Genomic DNA, 17,181 nt, shown 5'->3' with positions numbered 1-17,181 from the left:
CTTCCACATCAATTTGAGCCTTTCTACTGTTTGAAACTCTATTTTTCTTTCTACTTTCAATGCTATATACAAAATATTTCCTTTCTATTTGATAATGTCAATGTCTGAAACAAACATCTTTAAAAATTGAAAAATCTTTTCCTGTCTATTTTGAAAGCAAACCTGAGCAACAGGGTACATTTCAATGAAACATGCATGAATGAATGAATGTCAATGTCCATTTCAATACATGTTACAAGCAGGTTACCCCCCAGGATGATCTGTGGTCAATGGCAAGAATGAAAAAACAGAATGAAAATGAAAATTGAAAAAATGCAAATGAAAAGCTCGCTAAGTTGAAAACCCGAAAGGGCGGCTTAGGCAAAAATGAGCACCCCGCTGATTGACAACCTATGAAGGCAATTCAGGCAAAAATGGGGCAATGAAAAGAATCTTTATTCCCCGATGAATCGAAAACCCGAAAGGGCGGTTCAGGCAAAAGTGGGGTTTGAAAATGAAAAATGAACAGAGTATGAAAGCATTGACCACAGATGCGAGCGTCCAATGTTTACCCAGCACTGACACGCCTAGCAGCGGCGACCTGTATCCAAGGACTTTCCAAGGGTCCCTCCTTTACAAGTTTTATTGCCCTCAGCCATGGTTTTGATACGTCTCTCAACGACGGTCTCTCCAAAGAGGTTTTCCCCTGTGAATATGTTGCAGCACGAGCCACTACGTGCCCAATCTTCCAATGTCTCATCTGCCTTTGCGAAACTTCTCTGTCAAACTGCCAACCAATCATGCATTCCAAGCATTCATACATGCATAATCATGCATTTTATGTGCTCATACATCCAATAATCTTGCTATACCATACATACATGTTGCATATCCAACTTTCAACTGCCAAATTCAATGCAAGTTTCCACTCTCCAACTTCAATTCCAATCATGTCAACTGTCAAATTCGAAGCAATTTCCAATCTCCAATGTCAATTCCAATCTCAATTTCAATGTCAAACTGTCAAATTCAACTCAATTTCAATTGTCAAATTCAAAGCAATCTCAACCTCGATAACAATGTCAATATCAACATTCAATGACAATTCCAATGTTGACATCCAATGACAATTTCAATGTCAATTTCCAATTCCAATCCAATTCCAATGTCAATTCCCAATTTCAAATCCAATGTCAATGTCAACGTCAATATCCAATGTCAATGTCAATTTTCAATCCAATTTCAATCCAATTTCAATGTCAATTGCAATTCTCCAATCCAATGTCAATGTCTATGTCTCAATCCAATTCCAATTTCCAATCTCAACTTTCAATCTCAACTTTCAATGTCAATTTTCAACTCAAATCAATGTCAATTTACTCTCAATTTACTCTTGGGCCAACAAAAATGGTCATGTCTATTTCCAAATCAAGTCAATGACAATTTACCCTCAATTGGTATCTTGTTAAACCAGACTTTCAATTTGTATCTTGTTACTGGTCAAGTGCCAGGTTCGATCCAAAAAAGAACCACTTGTACCTGCTTATATACCTATGCTTCCGGACAAACGGCAAGTTCGATTTGAAGAACAGTTTGTACCCAGCTCATGCTTTGTTATCAGTCAGACAGCAAGTTCGATCTGAAGAACAGTTTGTGCCCAGCTTATGCTTTGTTATCGGTCAAACGACGAGTTCGATCTAAGAGAACAGTCTGCACTCTCCCACATGATGTGGTGATAATCCCACAAGCAAGTTCGATCCAAAGAAACAGCTTGTATCAACCCTTTTGTCTAGGTCTCCAGCCAAACAGCCAGTTCAATCCAAAAGAACAGTTTGTGTCTGTCTATCTGTTTGTGTTTTCAACCGAGTGTCAAGTTCGATCCAAAGAACCGCTTGTATCTGCCTATATGTCTAAGTTTCCGGTCAAGTGCCAAGTTCAATCCCAAGAACAGCTTGCACCTATCTCTTGTTTTGTATTCCTTGGTCAAGTGACTAGTTCGACCCAAAGAGCAGCTTGCACCTTATTTTCTATCCCTGGTTTGTCTACCCTGTCAATGTCCACCTGAATCCCCAGTGACATGATAGGTTCCATAGACTCCAGTTGTTTGTCTTGCATTCATAATCAAAGTATTGCATAACATTCATATCTTTGAAACTCTGAAAGCGTATTTTTACGTCCAAAAGCAGTGCAAATGTTAATATTTAAGTATCTTCGTCCCGTCAACTCTAAGACTTCGTCTCTTGACTCTCCGGACAAAGAAACTTAAATAGGGGCAGCTGTTATACCCTAATTTTGGACCTAAAAATACTAACTCAATTCCTCTTTTCTTGCATTATAAGTCATTTGAACTATCTCTGATCAATTGTGTCTTTCTCTGCATTTTGTTTCAATGTTATTTGCAAAAGTTACATGCAAGGGTATTTTAGTCATTTCCTATGTCAAATTTCTCTCAGTCTTTCAAAATTTTGTTTGAGTCCTTTCAAGTAGTGTGAATAAGCCTCTGTTTCATTCTATGTCAAAGTCCATTTCAAAAACTGCATTTGAAGTCACTTTGAGTCAGTTTTGCCCCTAGGGGCATTTTGGTCATTTCAAGTGTCAAGTCACTGTTTAAATCCTAAAAATTGTCTCTGAGTCTTTCAGGTTGGTTTAAATAAACTTTTGTTTCATTTCCCTGTCAAAAATCCATTTTTTAAATTTGCATCTGAGTCATTTTCAGTCATTTTAGCCCTAGGGGCATTTTAGTCATTTCACACAAAATTTCGGCAGAGAGAGGTTACTTTAAAGTACCTCATTTAGGCCATTGGTTCGTTTTAGTCCGTTTTGTCAATTTTAGACGTTTCGCTTTACGTTATTTTCCAATTACCAATTTTAATTCATTTTATTTTTATTTTTAGTCCTAAATTCCTAAAAATTGCATTTTAGTCCATTTTTGTCCAAGTCATAGTCCAGTGCCACATGTCAGTCTTTTATTTGTCCTAAAGTTAGTTACGCCACATGGCAGTTTGTTATTGGTCCAGTCCATACACTTGTCAGCTATAAATCCAGTCACAGGCCCAGTCATCATTCACTATTCATTTTTCCACTTTTCACCATTCATTTCTTTCCACATCATCACAAACACCTTTTCTCATTCTCTCTCCTGCCAAAACAGATCAAACACAGAAAAAGGGATGAACACATCGAAGTTCATCAAGAACTTCATCATCCAAGAACCCTAACAACTTTCTCAGATTCCAATCCAGCACCAATACAGAATCATCATCAACAATTCACATCGCAAAATCAACAAAAACACCAGAAATCACATCAGATTGAGAATCAATTCGCAAATTGTTCATCAACAACAAATCGCGAATTCAAGCTCAGAATCCAGCATCAAAGTCACAAAATCTGAGTTCAATTCCAGGCACGAATCAAACGCAAAAACACATCACAAGTTCGAATCAAGAAATCACAACCTGAGTTCGTTGCAAGCTTGCAACAAATTCAGTTACTCAGAAGTGCAAAGGAGAAGAAGAAAGAAGGACTCGTGAATCACGAAGAAGGAGAAAGGAATTGCCAGTCCAAACGAACGAAAGGTATTCTCCTACCGTTCATCTTTCATTTGAAATATCCAGAAGTTAGAAGTTTAGATCTAGGACATTTGAGCATGCTCCTCGAAAATCTAAGGCCAGAATAAGGACGAGGAAGATGAGACGGTTATTTTGGTGTAAAGAAACTTAAAAAACGTAAAAAAAAATGCTCCGGTACGGTGGCGCCGCCGGCGAACCACCGCACCAGAGCAAACTCCGGTCATCTTCCTCATCTTGTTGTTCGTAGAGCTCCTCTCTCTTGGATAACCTAGAGAGAGAAATGTATGTGTGTTTTGAGTAACTTCTCTCTGAAATTCCTTTTTATACCATGCCTGTGCATCTCACGCGCGTGCGTACACCATAGTAGCGTGCTCCCCTGGCCTTTGGACCATCAGATCTAGGTTTGAGAGAGTCTGGATCAATCCAACGCCCCTGATGCGTTTGGATGATCCAAGATCCATCTCTGTATGGGCCTGGACGTCTGTTCTTCACAGATCTTTCGTTTTTGCCTATTTCCCGCTATGTGCACCACTGGATCTTGTTTTTTACACCCTTGTTTGTCCAAAATTGTTCACAAAAATCCTAAAATTTTTTCTATGTGTTCTTAATACTTCTTTCAACATGTTTGTGACCTTTTATTGTGCTAAAAAATTGAGAGAAGTATTTTAAGCATTTTTTTCCCATTTTTTGTTAGGATTAGTAATTTTCTTGTGTTTTTACCCAAAAATCCTTTAAAAATTCCTAAAAAGTTTTCTATGTGTTCTTGATTGTTTTTTGACCTTTTTGTGATGCTGATTATGTTTTAAAATCTTGATTGAAAAGTATGTAGTATTTTCTTGTGAAATGTTTACTTGTTTTGTTAAAAAATTGTGAAGTTTATATGTAGTTTGAGTCCAAAAATCTTGTGAAAATTCTAAAAAATTTTCATACACATTTCTTGATAACTTTGTGGTGTTCTTGTGTCAATTTTACATAATAAAAATTGGTGAACATAATGTGGATAATTTTCCTACTATTTTGTGATATTTTGTGCTAAAAATGAATGAAAATTTGCTTGATTTTAATCCAAATTGCTTGATGAATATTGGTGACCTATACCACTTGATTTCATAGGGTTTTAGCTACTGTTTGTGTTTGATATTGTTGCATAATTGTGAATCTTGGTTAATTGCTTAGGTTACAAGTTACTTGTGTAAATAAATAATGCAAATATGCTTAAAATTTGTTTTAAAATGCCAATTAAATCATGTTGCCTTAATTCCCATTCCAAGACTTGATTCTAAACCTTTAACATGTATTGGAATGTGAGAATTATAGGTCATATGGTTCTTGCATTCTATGAACAAATTTTAGTCATGTTTGCACTCTTTTTGCCTTTATTTTGGTTTATTTTCTATCCTTTATGCTCTAGTATTTCTCTTGCTTTATTTCCTTTGATATTGTCATGTGTTACTAACCATTTCATTTCATGTCTCATATTCTCCATAAGCATTCCTATTTCATCCCACATCTCATCTCTTTCTCCACTTTTATTTCTTGCATTTTAAGTTTCAATTCCATACAAAAATTAGAATGTAAAGATTTAGGAATTCTTGTAAAATTTTACTTTCATGCTTTTAATTTCTTGGCAAAGAGGCCATAGAATGTATCTAGGGTATGATGTAATAAGGACAATGGACTCTAATAATGTACACCGACACAAGCACCGACGCATGCACACACATCACTTTAGGTATATAGCTAGAATATGCATGTTTAGATGTATGTTTAGGATTGTATGTTTAGATGTATGTTTAGGCTTTATACCTAGAAAAAACCAATTTTCCAAACAAATGTGAACAACTTCACTCAAACCTTTTCCAAACAAACCTTGGGATCCAATATCCCATTGTATTTCCTTTTCCATTTTCTTAATCAAATTTCAATGAAAATAATCAAACTTTGACTTCTTTTGCAATTCACTAATCCAACCTCACTATTTCCTAATCTCATGCCCTTGAGGCCCCTTTCTATTCTTCAAAATCCATTTTCAAACTTAAAATCAACCAACAAAAACAAAAACATTTTTTGAGAGAGAACTACGGTGGATTTGATCCCTTAAACGGGTACGTAGGCAAGGAATAAAATTCCTTCAATTCAACTAAAATAAAAATCCAAAAACATTCTTCTCCCTCCAATTCTTCACTTAGAATCCTTTTAGGTTTAATAAACATTTTCAAATAGCATTTAAAAATAAAGCGCGCGCGTAGAAATTAAAGACGGTTCCTATAGGTTACTATAGTCGTTATGGGTGCCTAACACCTTCCCGTAGCGAAAACAACTCCCGGACCTCGATTCTCAAGGGTTTTGCTTACTTTTTCCCTTCCCAAGAAAAAATAAGATATCACCGGTTTAAAAGGTTCAAACGTAATCAATGTTTGACACCCGAAAACCAAGATAAAACATATCCAACAACACTTTTACACCTAAGCTTTGTTTTTTTCCTCCAAGGTAGAGATTTTTTCCATCATATAATCAGAACTCAAATGGTAAAAAATTGCAGGAACATTTTATATACTCCCTCCGTTTCAAAATGAGTGTCGCTTTAGTCAAAAAAAATTGTTTTAAAATGAATGTCGCTTTCAGTTTCCAATGCAATAATAACTTTTTCTTTTCAATTGTACCCTCCAATTAATACTCTGCACACTACTTCCGAAGTATTACTTTTAAAACTAACTAATAGTTAATAAGGATAATTTAGTAAAATAACCATTCTCTTTCTTTTAATCATTGCATTTCTTAATATGTGTGTAAACACCTAAAACGACATTCATTTTAAAACGGAGGAAGTACTAGAGTGTAGGTTGGAATCCAAAATTCTCTATTTCGTCGCCATGGGCTCGTTAGAATAAAAAAAAAAAAATTCCCATGAGAGACAGACACATCTCACTTGAGTTATGGTAACAAGTAGATGTGAAACATATTAAATTCTACCGTGTATTATGGGTCAACATTTAATTTTAAGGATTCATGTGAAACTTGCTTTCATTATTTTTTTATTATAACTTGTCATGTTCATATCTTATTGAATTGCTTTTTCCCTATTATAACTTGTCATGTGAAATCATAGCATTCTACCGTCTATGCTATGATTTCTTTTTTTTCTTTTCAGACACGCAATAATGTGGTGTTCCCAATGAGAATTAAACTATATTAAGGGTCTTATGTATCATTCAGCTTTTCTATTCCATTTTCTTTCTAAATTAACCAAAATGTTCTTTAGTGTATCATTGAAAAGATGAAAAGGAACCTAGTTCATGCACTTGTTGGTTGTTTCCATATGATGTTTCCAACAATCATAAGGTATACAGCTTTTGTATTTTGTCTTTTTTTTTACAAGTTTCCTTTTGTTTAGTTTCTATGTTTTAGAATCTTATTATTCTTTTTTCTGAGGGAATATTTTCTACTCCCTCCGGTCACATTTATAAGCAAAAAATCACTTTTTAGGTTCATTGAATGCCTAATGTATTTGGTATATATTATAGACCAAATACATTAGGTGTTGAATGAACCTAAAAAGTGGTATTTTGCTTATAAATGTGACCGGAGGGAGTATGTTTTATAATCTTGTTATTCTTTTTTTTAGAGAAGAATGCTATGTTATTATTCATAAAATCAACTTAGTGGTGTTTGCTATACTATTAGAAACTACTCCTTATGTCTTTTATATTTAGTATCACTTTCTATTTTTAGTATAGCATTAATTACATATTTCTAAGGGTCATGGGCACTGGTTAAGGATACCAAAAAAAGAAGTTATTACTAAAAATGAATTATTTTTTGGATTAATTACCCAATTTTCAATGCAATAACTACTATATAATTTCTTTTTTAGTATCCTTAATCAGAGCTCCGGAGGCACTAGTTAGTATTTCCCTATTTTCAATTATACATTCTAATTAATACGATGTATATATTACTTCTAAATCGATATATTTTACTTTGTATTTATGATAATCGTAGCCATAATAATATTTGATAAGATTAATTTAGTAAAATTGTTATAATGAAATGTGACACTCATAATGACCTGATGTAATGATTCATTAGCAACTTCTACAAAAAAAGGTCACATACCTTTCAGAAGAATTGACCTTTATCATGATATCAAAACTTGTTTACCTGAAAAGGTTAAATAACTTTGAATAAGTTAAATTTCAACATAAAAAAAAAAAGGATCATATTTCAATCAAATAAGATTTTTTGTGAAGTCACTGCCTCCACATGAACTAAAGTTTTGAATAAATAGTAATGAACCTTTTTTCTTCCATTATTATTAATTTGTTTAAGAGAATATTTTGAATAAATATTGACATGATTTTGTTTTTCTTTTAGTTATAGAGTTTGAGCAAAAAAGAGAAGCTTAAAGGATGGAAAACTTTTGGAGCATTATTTGTGGAGACTGTGGTAATGTTGATAATGAAGGAAAACCTTTCTTTTATGATTTAGCACTTTTGAAAGATCCTTCTTCATGCATCAACCATGTGTTTGTCATTTCATTTGATGTGATAGTCCTTACCATATTGCTATTCATCATGATCTTGAAGTCTTCTTTGAGACCCTATTGGAGTCCAATAAGATATTCCAATATGCAGTTAGTTTCTGCCATAACCAATGGAATTCTTGGGCTGCTACATTTATCCTTTGGAGTTTGGATTTTAGAGGAGAAGTTAAGGAAAAACCATGATGTCTTTCCTCTTGATTGGTGGTTGCTAGAACTCTTTCATGGACTCACATGGTTGTTTGTAAGTTTAGCTATAAGTCTTCAAATAAAACAACTCTCAAGAGCATGGTTGTGGATGTTTTCGGTTCTCGTATTCTTTGTTTCCGGTATATTATGTGCTTTGTCGATATCTTATGCAGTTGGAAGTAAAGAATTGTCCCTCCAGGTAGGTTTGGATGTTATATCATTTCCAGGAGCAATTTTGTTGCTCTTATGCACATACCAAACATGTAAATGCAAAGATGTTGAAAGGGAAATCGATGATAGTCTTCGTGCGCCTTTAATAGGCCAATTCGATGAAAGTAATCCTGTTAGCCATGTTACTCCATTTTCCAATGCTGGATTCTTGAGTAAGATTTGGTTTTGGTGGTTGAATACATTGATGAAAACAGGTCAAAAGAAAACACTTCATGACGAGGATATCCCGAAATTAAGAGAGTCTGACCGGGCAGAAATTTGTTATTCGTCATTTCTGGAACAGCTAAACAAACAAAGACAATGTGAGTCGTCATATCAATCATCGGTTTTATGGACAATCATTTTTTGCCACCGGAGAGAAGTTTTGGTAACCGGATTCTTTGCTTTGTTTAAGGTACTCGCTTTATCTTCTACTCCTCTACTTCTTAATGCCTTTATATTGGTTGCCGAGGGTAACGAAAGTTTCAAATATGAAGGTTATGTATTGGCCATTTCACTCTTTGTTATAAAAATCATAGAATCCCTATCACAAAGACAATGGTATTTCCACACTAGACTTGTTGGAATGAAAGTTAGATCACTACTTAATGCAGCCATTTATAAGAAAATACTACGGCTATCGAATTCTGCTAGGTTGATTCACTCTGGTGGTGAGATAATGAATTATATGATCGTAGATGCTTATAGAATCGGAGAATTTCCATTCTGGTTTCACCAGACATGGACAACAATTCTCCAATTGTGTATTGCATTAGTAATTCTTTTCCGCACAATTGGACTAGCAACACTTGCATCATTGGCGGTGATAGTTCTCACTGTGATTTGCAATTATCCACTAGCAAAATTACAACACAAGTATCAGAGCAAACTTATGGTGGCACAAGATGAGAGATTAAAGGCTAGTTCAGAAGCTCTTGTAAATATGAAAGTGTTGAAGTTGTATGCTTGGGAAAACCATTTTAAAAATGTTGTAGATTTCTTAAGAAATGTGGAACTCAAAATGTTATATGCAGTGCAATTAAGAAGAACATACAATGTCTTTCTCTTCTGGACCTCGCCGATGTTGGTGTCTACTGCTTCTTTTCTAGCATGTTACTTCTTGGATGTTCCTTTGCATGCAAGTAATGTTTTCACTTTTGTGGCAACTTTGCGCCTTGTTCAAGAGCCGATTACAAGTATCCCGGATGTCATTGCGGTGATCATTCAGGCAAAAGTTGCATTTGCTCGAATTGTTGATTTCCTTGATGCACCAGAACTGCAAAGTGAAAACTTGAAGAACGAGTGCTTTGATGACAACCTCAAAGGATCAATTTCAATAAAATCTGCTAACTTTTCATGGAAAGGTAATGCATCAAAGCCAACCCTACGGAACATAAATTTAGAGGTTAGACATGGCCAAAAAGTGGCTATCTGTGGAGAAGTTGGCTCCGGCAAATCAACCCTCTTAGCAACAATTCTTGGAGAAGTTACCAAAATAAAAGGAATCGTAAGATTTCTACTCCTATATAAAGTGTATTTTCCCACTATGTGAATTTTTTTATCCATTTTAGTTGCGATATTAATCGGTGTCTGATTATCTATTATGAATTACAGGTTGAAGTTTACGGGCGGTTTGCATATGTTTCTCAAACACCATGGATACAAACAGGTACAATACGGGAAAACATTTTGTTTGGATCCGAGATGGATGATCAAAGATATCAAGAAACACTTCAAAAGTCTTCATTGAAAAAGGACTTTGAGTTGCTTCCCTATGGCGACCTCACTGAAATAGGTGAAAGAGGAGTTAATTTAAGTGGAGGTCAAAAACAGCGAATTCAACTTGCTCGTGCTCTTTATCAGAATGCTGATATATATCTATTGGACGATCCATTTAGCGCTGTTGATGCACATACTGCAAAAAATTTGTTTGATGTAATGACATCTTTCTTCTCATACTACTTATACATGTCTAGTGTCGTATTTTACTAAAGATGGCTTTGAAATTTGACAGGAATATATCATGGAAGGACTCAAAGGGAAAACAGTCTTACTTGTGACTCATCAAGTCGACTTCCTCCCAGCGTTTGATTCAGTTTTGGTAATTGGACCTCTTTTACAGCACTCATATTAATGTGGCTAATTTATAGCTAAGTTATGGTTGATCGAATAATTTATTTTATTTCCAGTTGATGTCAGAGGGGGTAATCCAGCAAGCTGGTCCATATCACCAGCTATTAACCTCAAGCCAAGAATTCCAGGACCTCGTCAATGCTCACAAGGAGACTGCTGGTTCTAACAAGCTTGTGGATGTTACTTTTTCTCAGAGACATTCATCTTCTAGAAAAGTCACACAAGATTCCGTGGAACAACAGGTTAAATTAACAAATGGAAATCAATTAATTAAGCAAGAAGAAAGAGAGAAAGGAGACGCGGGATTCAAGCCTTACATACAGTATTTGAATGAGATGAAAGGATATATATTCTTCTTGATGGCTTCCCTTTGTCATCTTCTTTTCGTTGTTTGTCAGATATTGCAAAACTCATGGATGGCTGCTAAAGTTGATGATCCCCTCGTCAGCACATTGAAATTGATTTTAGTTTATTTCCTAATTGGTGCTTTTTCAGTAGTTTTCTTGTTCACCAGAAGTCTACTTGTAGTTTCTTTGGGTCTTCAATCATCAAAAAAATTATTTTCACAGTTGATGAACTCCCTCTTTCGTGCACCGATGTCTTTTTACGACTCTACACCATTGGGAAGGATACTTAGTAGGGTGAGAAAAATAAATAATTTTTTCCCTTCCTATGAAATGCAAAAGAATAAATAATATTCTAACTGATATTTCCATGTTTAGGTCTCATCTGATTTGAGCATTATGGATCTCGACCTTCCATTCAGCCTCACGTTTGCAATGGGAGGCACAATCGTTTTTCTTTCTAGTCTGACAGTTTTGGCAGTCGTCTCATGGCAAGTCTTGATTGTGGCTATACCAATGGTTTTTGTTGCAATTCGCATGCAGGTAATAAACAGACTCATCTTTAAATAATTCTCGGTAGCAAAAACAATACCTTGATGTGTTTTTGTGTTTTAAGCAGAGATACTACTTTGCCTTGGCGAAAGAACTAATGCGGATGAATGGCACAACAAAATCATCATTAGCTAATCATGTAGCAGAAACTGTTGCTGGAGCTGCAACAATTAGGGCTTTTGAGGAGGAAGATCGTTCTTTTGAGAAGAACCTTGATCTCATTGATATTAATGCTAGTGCTTTTTTCCATAGTTTTGCCTCGAATGAGTGGTTGATCCAACGGTTAGAAACAATCAGTGCAGTTGTTCTCACCGCTGCAGCACTTTGCATGGTTATGCTTCCCCCTGGAACATTCACCTCAGGTGAGAATTCGGTTGTTATCATCTCTAAGGTATCATTATCTATCTTAATGCAAGTTTCTAAATTTCAACATGTTTCATTCCAGGAATTATTGGCATGGCTCTATCTTATGGCCTTTCATTAAACAATTCCTTAGTATTTTCAATTCAAAATCAATGCACTGTTGCAAATCACATAATATCAGTAGAGAGGTTAAAACAATATATGCATATAGAAAGTGAGGCAGAAGAAATAGTAGAAGAAAATCGTCCTCCTTCGAATTGGCCAGTTGCCGGCAAAGTAGAAATAAATAACTTGAAGGTAATTGTTACATATTTTCAAAATTTGAAGAATGATATTCACAAAAAATGCAGCTTAAATAAACCAACTATTTTTTTTTTACCATGTCAGATACGATACAGATCCAACGGACCACTTGTACTTCATGGGATCACATGTACATTTGAAGCAGGGCACAAGATTGGTATCGTCGGAAGAACAGGAAGCGGGAAATCCACTCTTATCAGTGCTTTATTTCGTCTTGTGGAACCAGCAGGAGGAAAAATTATAGTTGATGGAATAGACATATCATCTATTGGTCTTCATGATTTGAGGTCACGTTTTGGTATTATACCTCAGGATCCGACCCTTTTTAACGGGACAGTAAGATATAATTTGGACCCTTTATCTCAACACACTGATCAAGAGATATGGGAGGTAAATTATACTACAATCTTTTTATCTTTTGTTTTGGAACGGCAAATGTTAATATTGTTACTAATATTATTTAGCATTATGTTGGGAGTGGGGATCGAATCCTCGACCTCCGTATCCCTCCACTCCTTAACTCCCTTACAATCTATCTATCTTTACTGTTCCACGAAAATATGGACTAATTCATGATCAATATGAAGGTTCTTGGGAAGTGTCAGTTGCGAGAAGTTGTCAAAGGAAAAGAAGAGGGTTTAAACTCCTCAGGTACATTTTTAAGTTTCACGGTTATACCTATGCTAAAATTACATTTTTTACAAGGTAATAATGTTTAGCGAAAAATTGTTAACCAGTTGTTGAAGACGGATCAAACTGGAGCATGGGACAAAGGCAATTATTCTGTTTGGGGCGTGCGCTTTTGAGGAGAAGTCGAATATTGGTGTTGGATGAAGCAACTGCTTCAATTGATAATTCTACTGATCTTATTCTCCAAAAAACCATTAGGGCTGAGTTCGCAGATTGTACAGTGATCACAGTGGCACACAGAATACCAACTGTGATGGATTGCAGTATGGTTCTTGCCATAAGTGATGGTAAGTTTCCGAGTTTTACTGTCTCTCACACCCTCTTTCTCATTTAATAAACACAGTCATTTTCTTATGTTCATGATGCGTAATCATGGCTAATACTATAAAGAAAAGTGAAGAATATGTTTGATCATTTACTTGTTTTCTTCAAAGAAAATGAAGCCATTGACTGTGTTTTCAGGAAAATTGGCGGAGTGCGACGAACCAATGAACTTGATGAAGAGAGAAGAATCGTTGTTCAGGAAGCTTGTCAAGGAATACTGGTCTCATTTTCAGTCTGCAGAATCGCGTTGATCTTTTTCTCTTGAACAAGCAATATATCAAGAACGTAAGCACATGACAGAGTGAGTGTGTAGAAAAATCTAGAATTAGGTAAGTAGGAGAAGAATTCTGAATTTTGTCGAAATTGTGGGTGAGGCATAGGGAACGAGTTACTCCTTCCTCAGCAGTTTCTGTTATTCTTTGTATTTGTTCCTTTCTTCTTTGTATTGGTTATTTGGTTTTTCAATTGAATATTGTAACAAGATTACTTCTTCTGATACCGATCAGATTTCAGTATCAATATTACTATTAATTCCGTTTCGTTGTTTAGATTCTTCCCCTATCAGAAGCTCTTGGACTACACAATAATAAAATAGATGAAAAAAATCATAGTCTTTCGATACCTTTACTCATGAAATTAGAAACCAATTTCATGCAACATAACACGTAACACTAGAAACCAAATTCACGAAACATTGCTTTTCGTGCAGCGGCGAAGCTAGGAAAAATTTTACGCAGTGGCCAACTATAAAAAAATAAATTAAAACCAACATATTAATTTTAAAGATAAAATATATTTTTAGTCCTATAAATTATAATTTTTAGGTTTGGTCCTCACAAACAAATTTATTCAATTTTTGTCTCGATTTTTTTAAAATTTTACAAAAAAAAAGTGTTTTTAGTCTTGGATTTCATCTTTATAACAAAAAATTAAGAACTAAAATCGCAAGTGTTGTAGAGACTAAAATCAAAATAATCCAAAAATTAACCAATGCATGAAAATTAACTAAGAGCGGAAATGATAAAAATTGACAATAGCTATTTAAAAAAGTTGGACAAAATCTGTTTCATGATGCCAATTTTATCCATAAATGACTATTTACAAAATAGATTAATAATATATTTTTCAATGTACACAAATAGGTTATGTTTAATTATGACTATTGTCTCGATAGTTTTTATTGTTGAAAAAGTTTCTATCAATCATATTATAATTTTTTACTTTCTTATTTATGCTAATTTTCAGCAATTGAACTTGTTTGGGGTAACTCAATATTTATTATTTGAGGTAGCTGGATATAAATACATACCAACTACTACAATAATATTTTTTTTTTGGGGTAGCCAAGGCTACCCCTACCCATTGAAAGGATACGCCCGTTTTCGTGTGTCCTCATTTATTTCAAATCAAGCCTTACTGGCATAAGTTAGTTTCATCGCAATTGAAGCATTAAAAAGCTTCTAGATCTAGAGGTGTTCATGGGCAGAGATAGTAATCTCATGGCAAGCTGATATATTTGAATTCTTTGAATTGAAAATAAATCATGGAAAGGTATGCAATTGTAACGACAACATGTCGAAATCGTGGAACTGAAAAGAGCAATGATAAGAACATATATATATATACACACCTCGGGCCTAGGTGTTTCGGCATTGAAAAGAATTGGAGAAGCATTAGTGAACCATCTCTGAGACATCATAGCAGATTCCAACAGAAACCCTTGATATTCAACAGATAAGACCTCATTGTCCAAATGAGTCTCATTCTAAATAAGGTCAAATGTCCTCAATATTATCGTCTGTCATGAACACCGAGAACCAACTACTCAACTGTCAAATAAAACAAAACTAAGTAAGGTCCAAAATTCATATAACTAAAGAGTAATGATAAGAACACATGTATACGCACCTGAGATCTAGGAAAAACACAGAAAAATCCTGTTGAAGGGCCTATGGAGGCCTTTGACGCGGCTTCAGGATAAGTTCTTTCATCCGCCCTAACGGGTCTCCTCAATGTTTGCATTCCCGACACCTTACTTTTGAAGGGGGAACTCGAGCTTTCACCGACTCAAAACCCTTGATTGACCCGATATGAAAAGCTTCAAACCCGGAGGTTCTGTTGTTTGCCTCGTTCCAGCATTGAAACATAAACCCTCATTAACATATGTTGAGGTCTTTCCACAATCTTTCCTTAACATTCAACAGATAAGACCATACTCTTTGAGTAAATTTCCCAACATCCCATAAAAAACCTAAAAGAAATAATTTGAAACTATTGGCCATGTTGGATACCTTGATGATTATTTCATACACATCATCAGAAATCAAAGGAGCATTCTTTCCAGATCTATAGTTTAAGTGGTTGTACCTAATCTTCACACGAAACCATCACAATTAACGTAAGTAAACGACACAAAACAATCGGAAAATTATAAACGAATAAACCATCAATGTAGCTTCTGAACTATCACTCTCTCTTCAAGTTAGTCCCTAAACTTTATAAACATAATAAGTAGCCCCTACAATGCATGAACTCCATCAATTTAGTCCATAAAGTATATAAATAACAATCCATTTAGTCTCTAACATCTTAATAGAAGGGGCAATTGATAGATATTTTATACCTTAGAAACTACATTTTATATTTATAGAGTTTAGGGACTAAATTAATGAAGGAATGATAGATTAGGAGTAATGATCCTCAAATTAGGGGTAATAATCCTCTAAAACTTGTGTCATTTTACTATGCTTTTACCAGAACTTTTCCTATAAATAAACCAAGCAATTCTCACTAAAGGAACTCAAATTTGATTCCTGAGTGGAACAATTCTTGGTCAGGCGGCTATATTTACCTCACGATCGAAATCCAAATTACCAGCATCCCTTCCCTTGAGAAACGGAGGGTGAAACACCAAGAACTTGTTTGTCCTATAAATTTAACATTAACATGTATGTATCTCCTATGATTTGTATCTTAAATAATGAAACCATATTTAGGGTTCCGCACAAAAACCCTATTTTGAGTTTTTGCTTACACTCTCACTTCTTGCACTCCGTTACCAAAGAATTTGATTACAATCTTCTTGATTATGTAAAATTGAACTTAATGTTTAACATAAAACAAAATTAAATCTTCATGAATACATTGATTTTCATCCTCCAACAATATGAATTGTAACAAATAGAACAACTTGTTTTGTTTGACCATACAAACCAGCAAATCAACATTTTTCTATTCTTTTATACAAAAGAATTTTTATTTTTTTTTTAACAAATCAAAATGAGATATATTGAAACCAACGGCCTATCCCTCCAGCACAAGGTATGCTAAAGAGGGGGACGACGACCTTCGGTTCAAAGAGTATTTACAATGTTATTTACATTTACATCCCTTCAAAGGTACACAAAACTTGAACCCTATATTTTTTTTTTGCGAGGTTTGTCTTCTTACCACTAGTCCAAACCCTTAGAGTTACTTATTTTTGAGGAAGTTTTTTTTTTTTAAGGAAGCTTAGGTTTTTTTAAAAGTGTCTTTTAGCTCAATCAGACAGACCAATCAAGTAAATATGAATACGATTTTTTATTACTATTCTTATCACATTAGTCTAACCGTTTATGTAATCAAAGTTTGAATTATTATTGAATTAGAATTGAAAATATTATATTATATATAATTATATTCTCTAAAATGTCACGTTAAATATAAAAATAGAGCTTAATGTATTTTTTTGGTAGTGATAGAGCTTAATGTATTAAAAAAAAAAAAAGAGTCTCCATCTCTAATATGTAAAAAAATAAAAAATAAATACCCAGAACAAAATATGTAAAAAAAAATTATATACCTTATTAATCAAGAAAATCACAATTCTTGAATCAACAAAATAATATTGTGATACTACATAGATTTGTATTTTGTAGATCTTATCATTTTGATATTCAAAACTATTATCAACTTCATCCCAATAGTTTTAGATCTTGAAGAA

General features: G+C 34.4%; 1 protein-coding gene across 2 annotated transcripts; it reads left to right on the top strand.

The window, feature by feature from the left end:
- The first annotated feature begins 6,774 nt into the window (after window positions 1–6,774).
- On the top strand, window positions 6,775–13,747 carry LOC146914193 (ABC transporter C family member 10-like). 2 transcript variants are annotated; one of them, XM_085717094.1, is made up of 12 exons: window positions 6,775–6,893; window positions 7,926–9,997; window positions 10,105–10,425; window positions 10,505–10,591; window positions 10,680–11,264; window positions 11,346–11,510; window positions 11,587–11,881; window positions 11,965–12,179; window positions 12,270–12,575; window positions 12,773–12,836; window positions 12,923–13,162; window positions 13,338–13,747. In XM_085717094.1, exons 2-12 carry the CDS (start codon window positions 7,961–7,963, stop codon window positions 13,448–13,450), a joined length of 4,428 nt encoding a protein of 1,475 aa, XP_085573220.1. In that variant the 5' UTR covers window positions 6,775–6,893; window positions 7,926–7,960; the 3' UTR covers window positions 13,451–13,747. The 2 variants fall into 2 exon arrangements, with proteins under 2 accessions (XP_085573220.1, XP_085573219.1); XM_085717093.1 differs by lacking the exon at window positions 6,775–6,893 and having other exon boundaries at window positions 7,815–9,997.
- Window positions 13,748–17,181: the final 3,434 nt, after the last annotated feature.

This window comes from Medicago sativa, chromosome 6 (genome assembly GCF_051527215.1).
Source record: "Medicago sativa cultivar Bolivia chromosome 6, Bolivia_mono, whole genome shotgun sequence".
In the NCBI taxonomy this organism is placed as follows: Eukaryota; Viridiplantae; Streptophyta; class Magnoliopsida; order Fabales; family Fabaceae; genus Medicago; species Medicago sativa.
Note: the sequence above shows the minus strand (reverse complement) of the source record. Positions and strands in the feature narration are given on the sequence as shown.

What these genes read in the sequence shown, in the direction of transcription:
- LOC146914193 (XM_085717094.1), top strand. Translation starts at nt 7,961, where the DNA reads ATGGAAAACTTTTGGAGCATTATTTGTGGAGACTGTGGTAATGTTGAT. An exon ending in TGGGAAGGATACTTAGTAGG is followed by an intron (nt 11,265 to 11,345) that starts GTGAGAAAAATA and finishes TTCCATGTTTAG; the next exon opens with GTCTCATCTGATTTGAGCAT. An exon ending in GGTTCTTGCCATAAGTGATG is followed by an intron (nt 13,163 to 13,337) that starts GTAAGTTTCCGA and finishes CTGTGTTTTCAG; the next exon opens with GAAAATTGGCGGAGTGCGAC.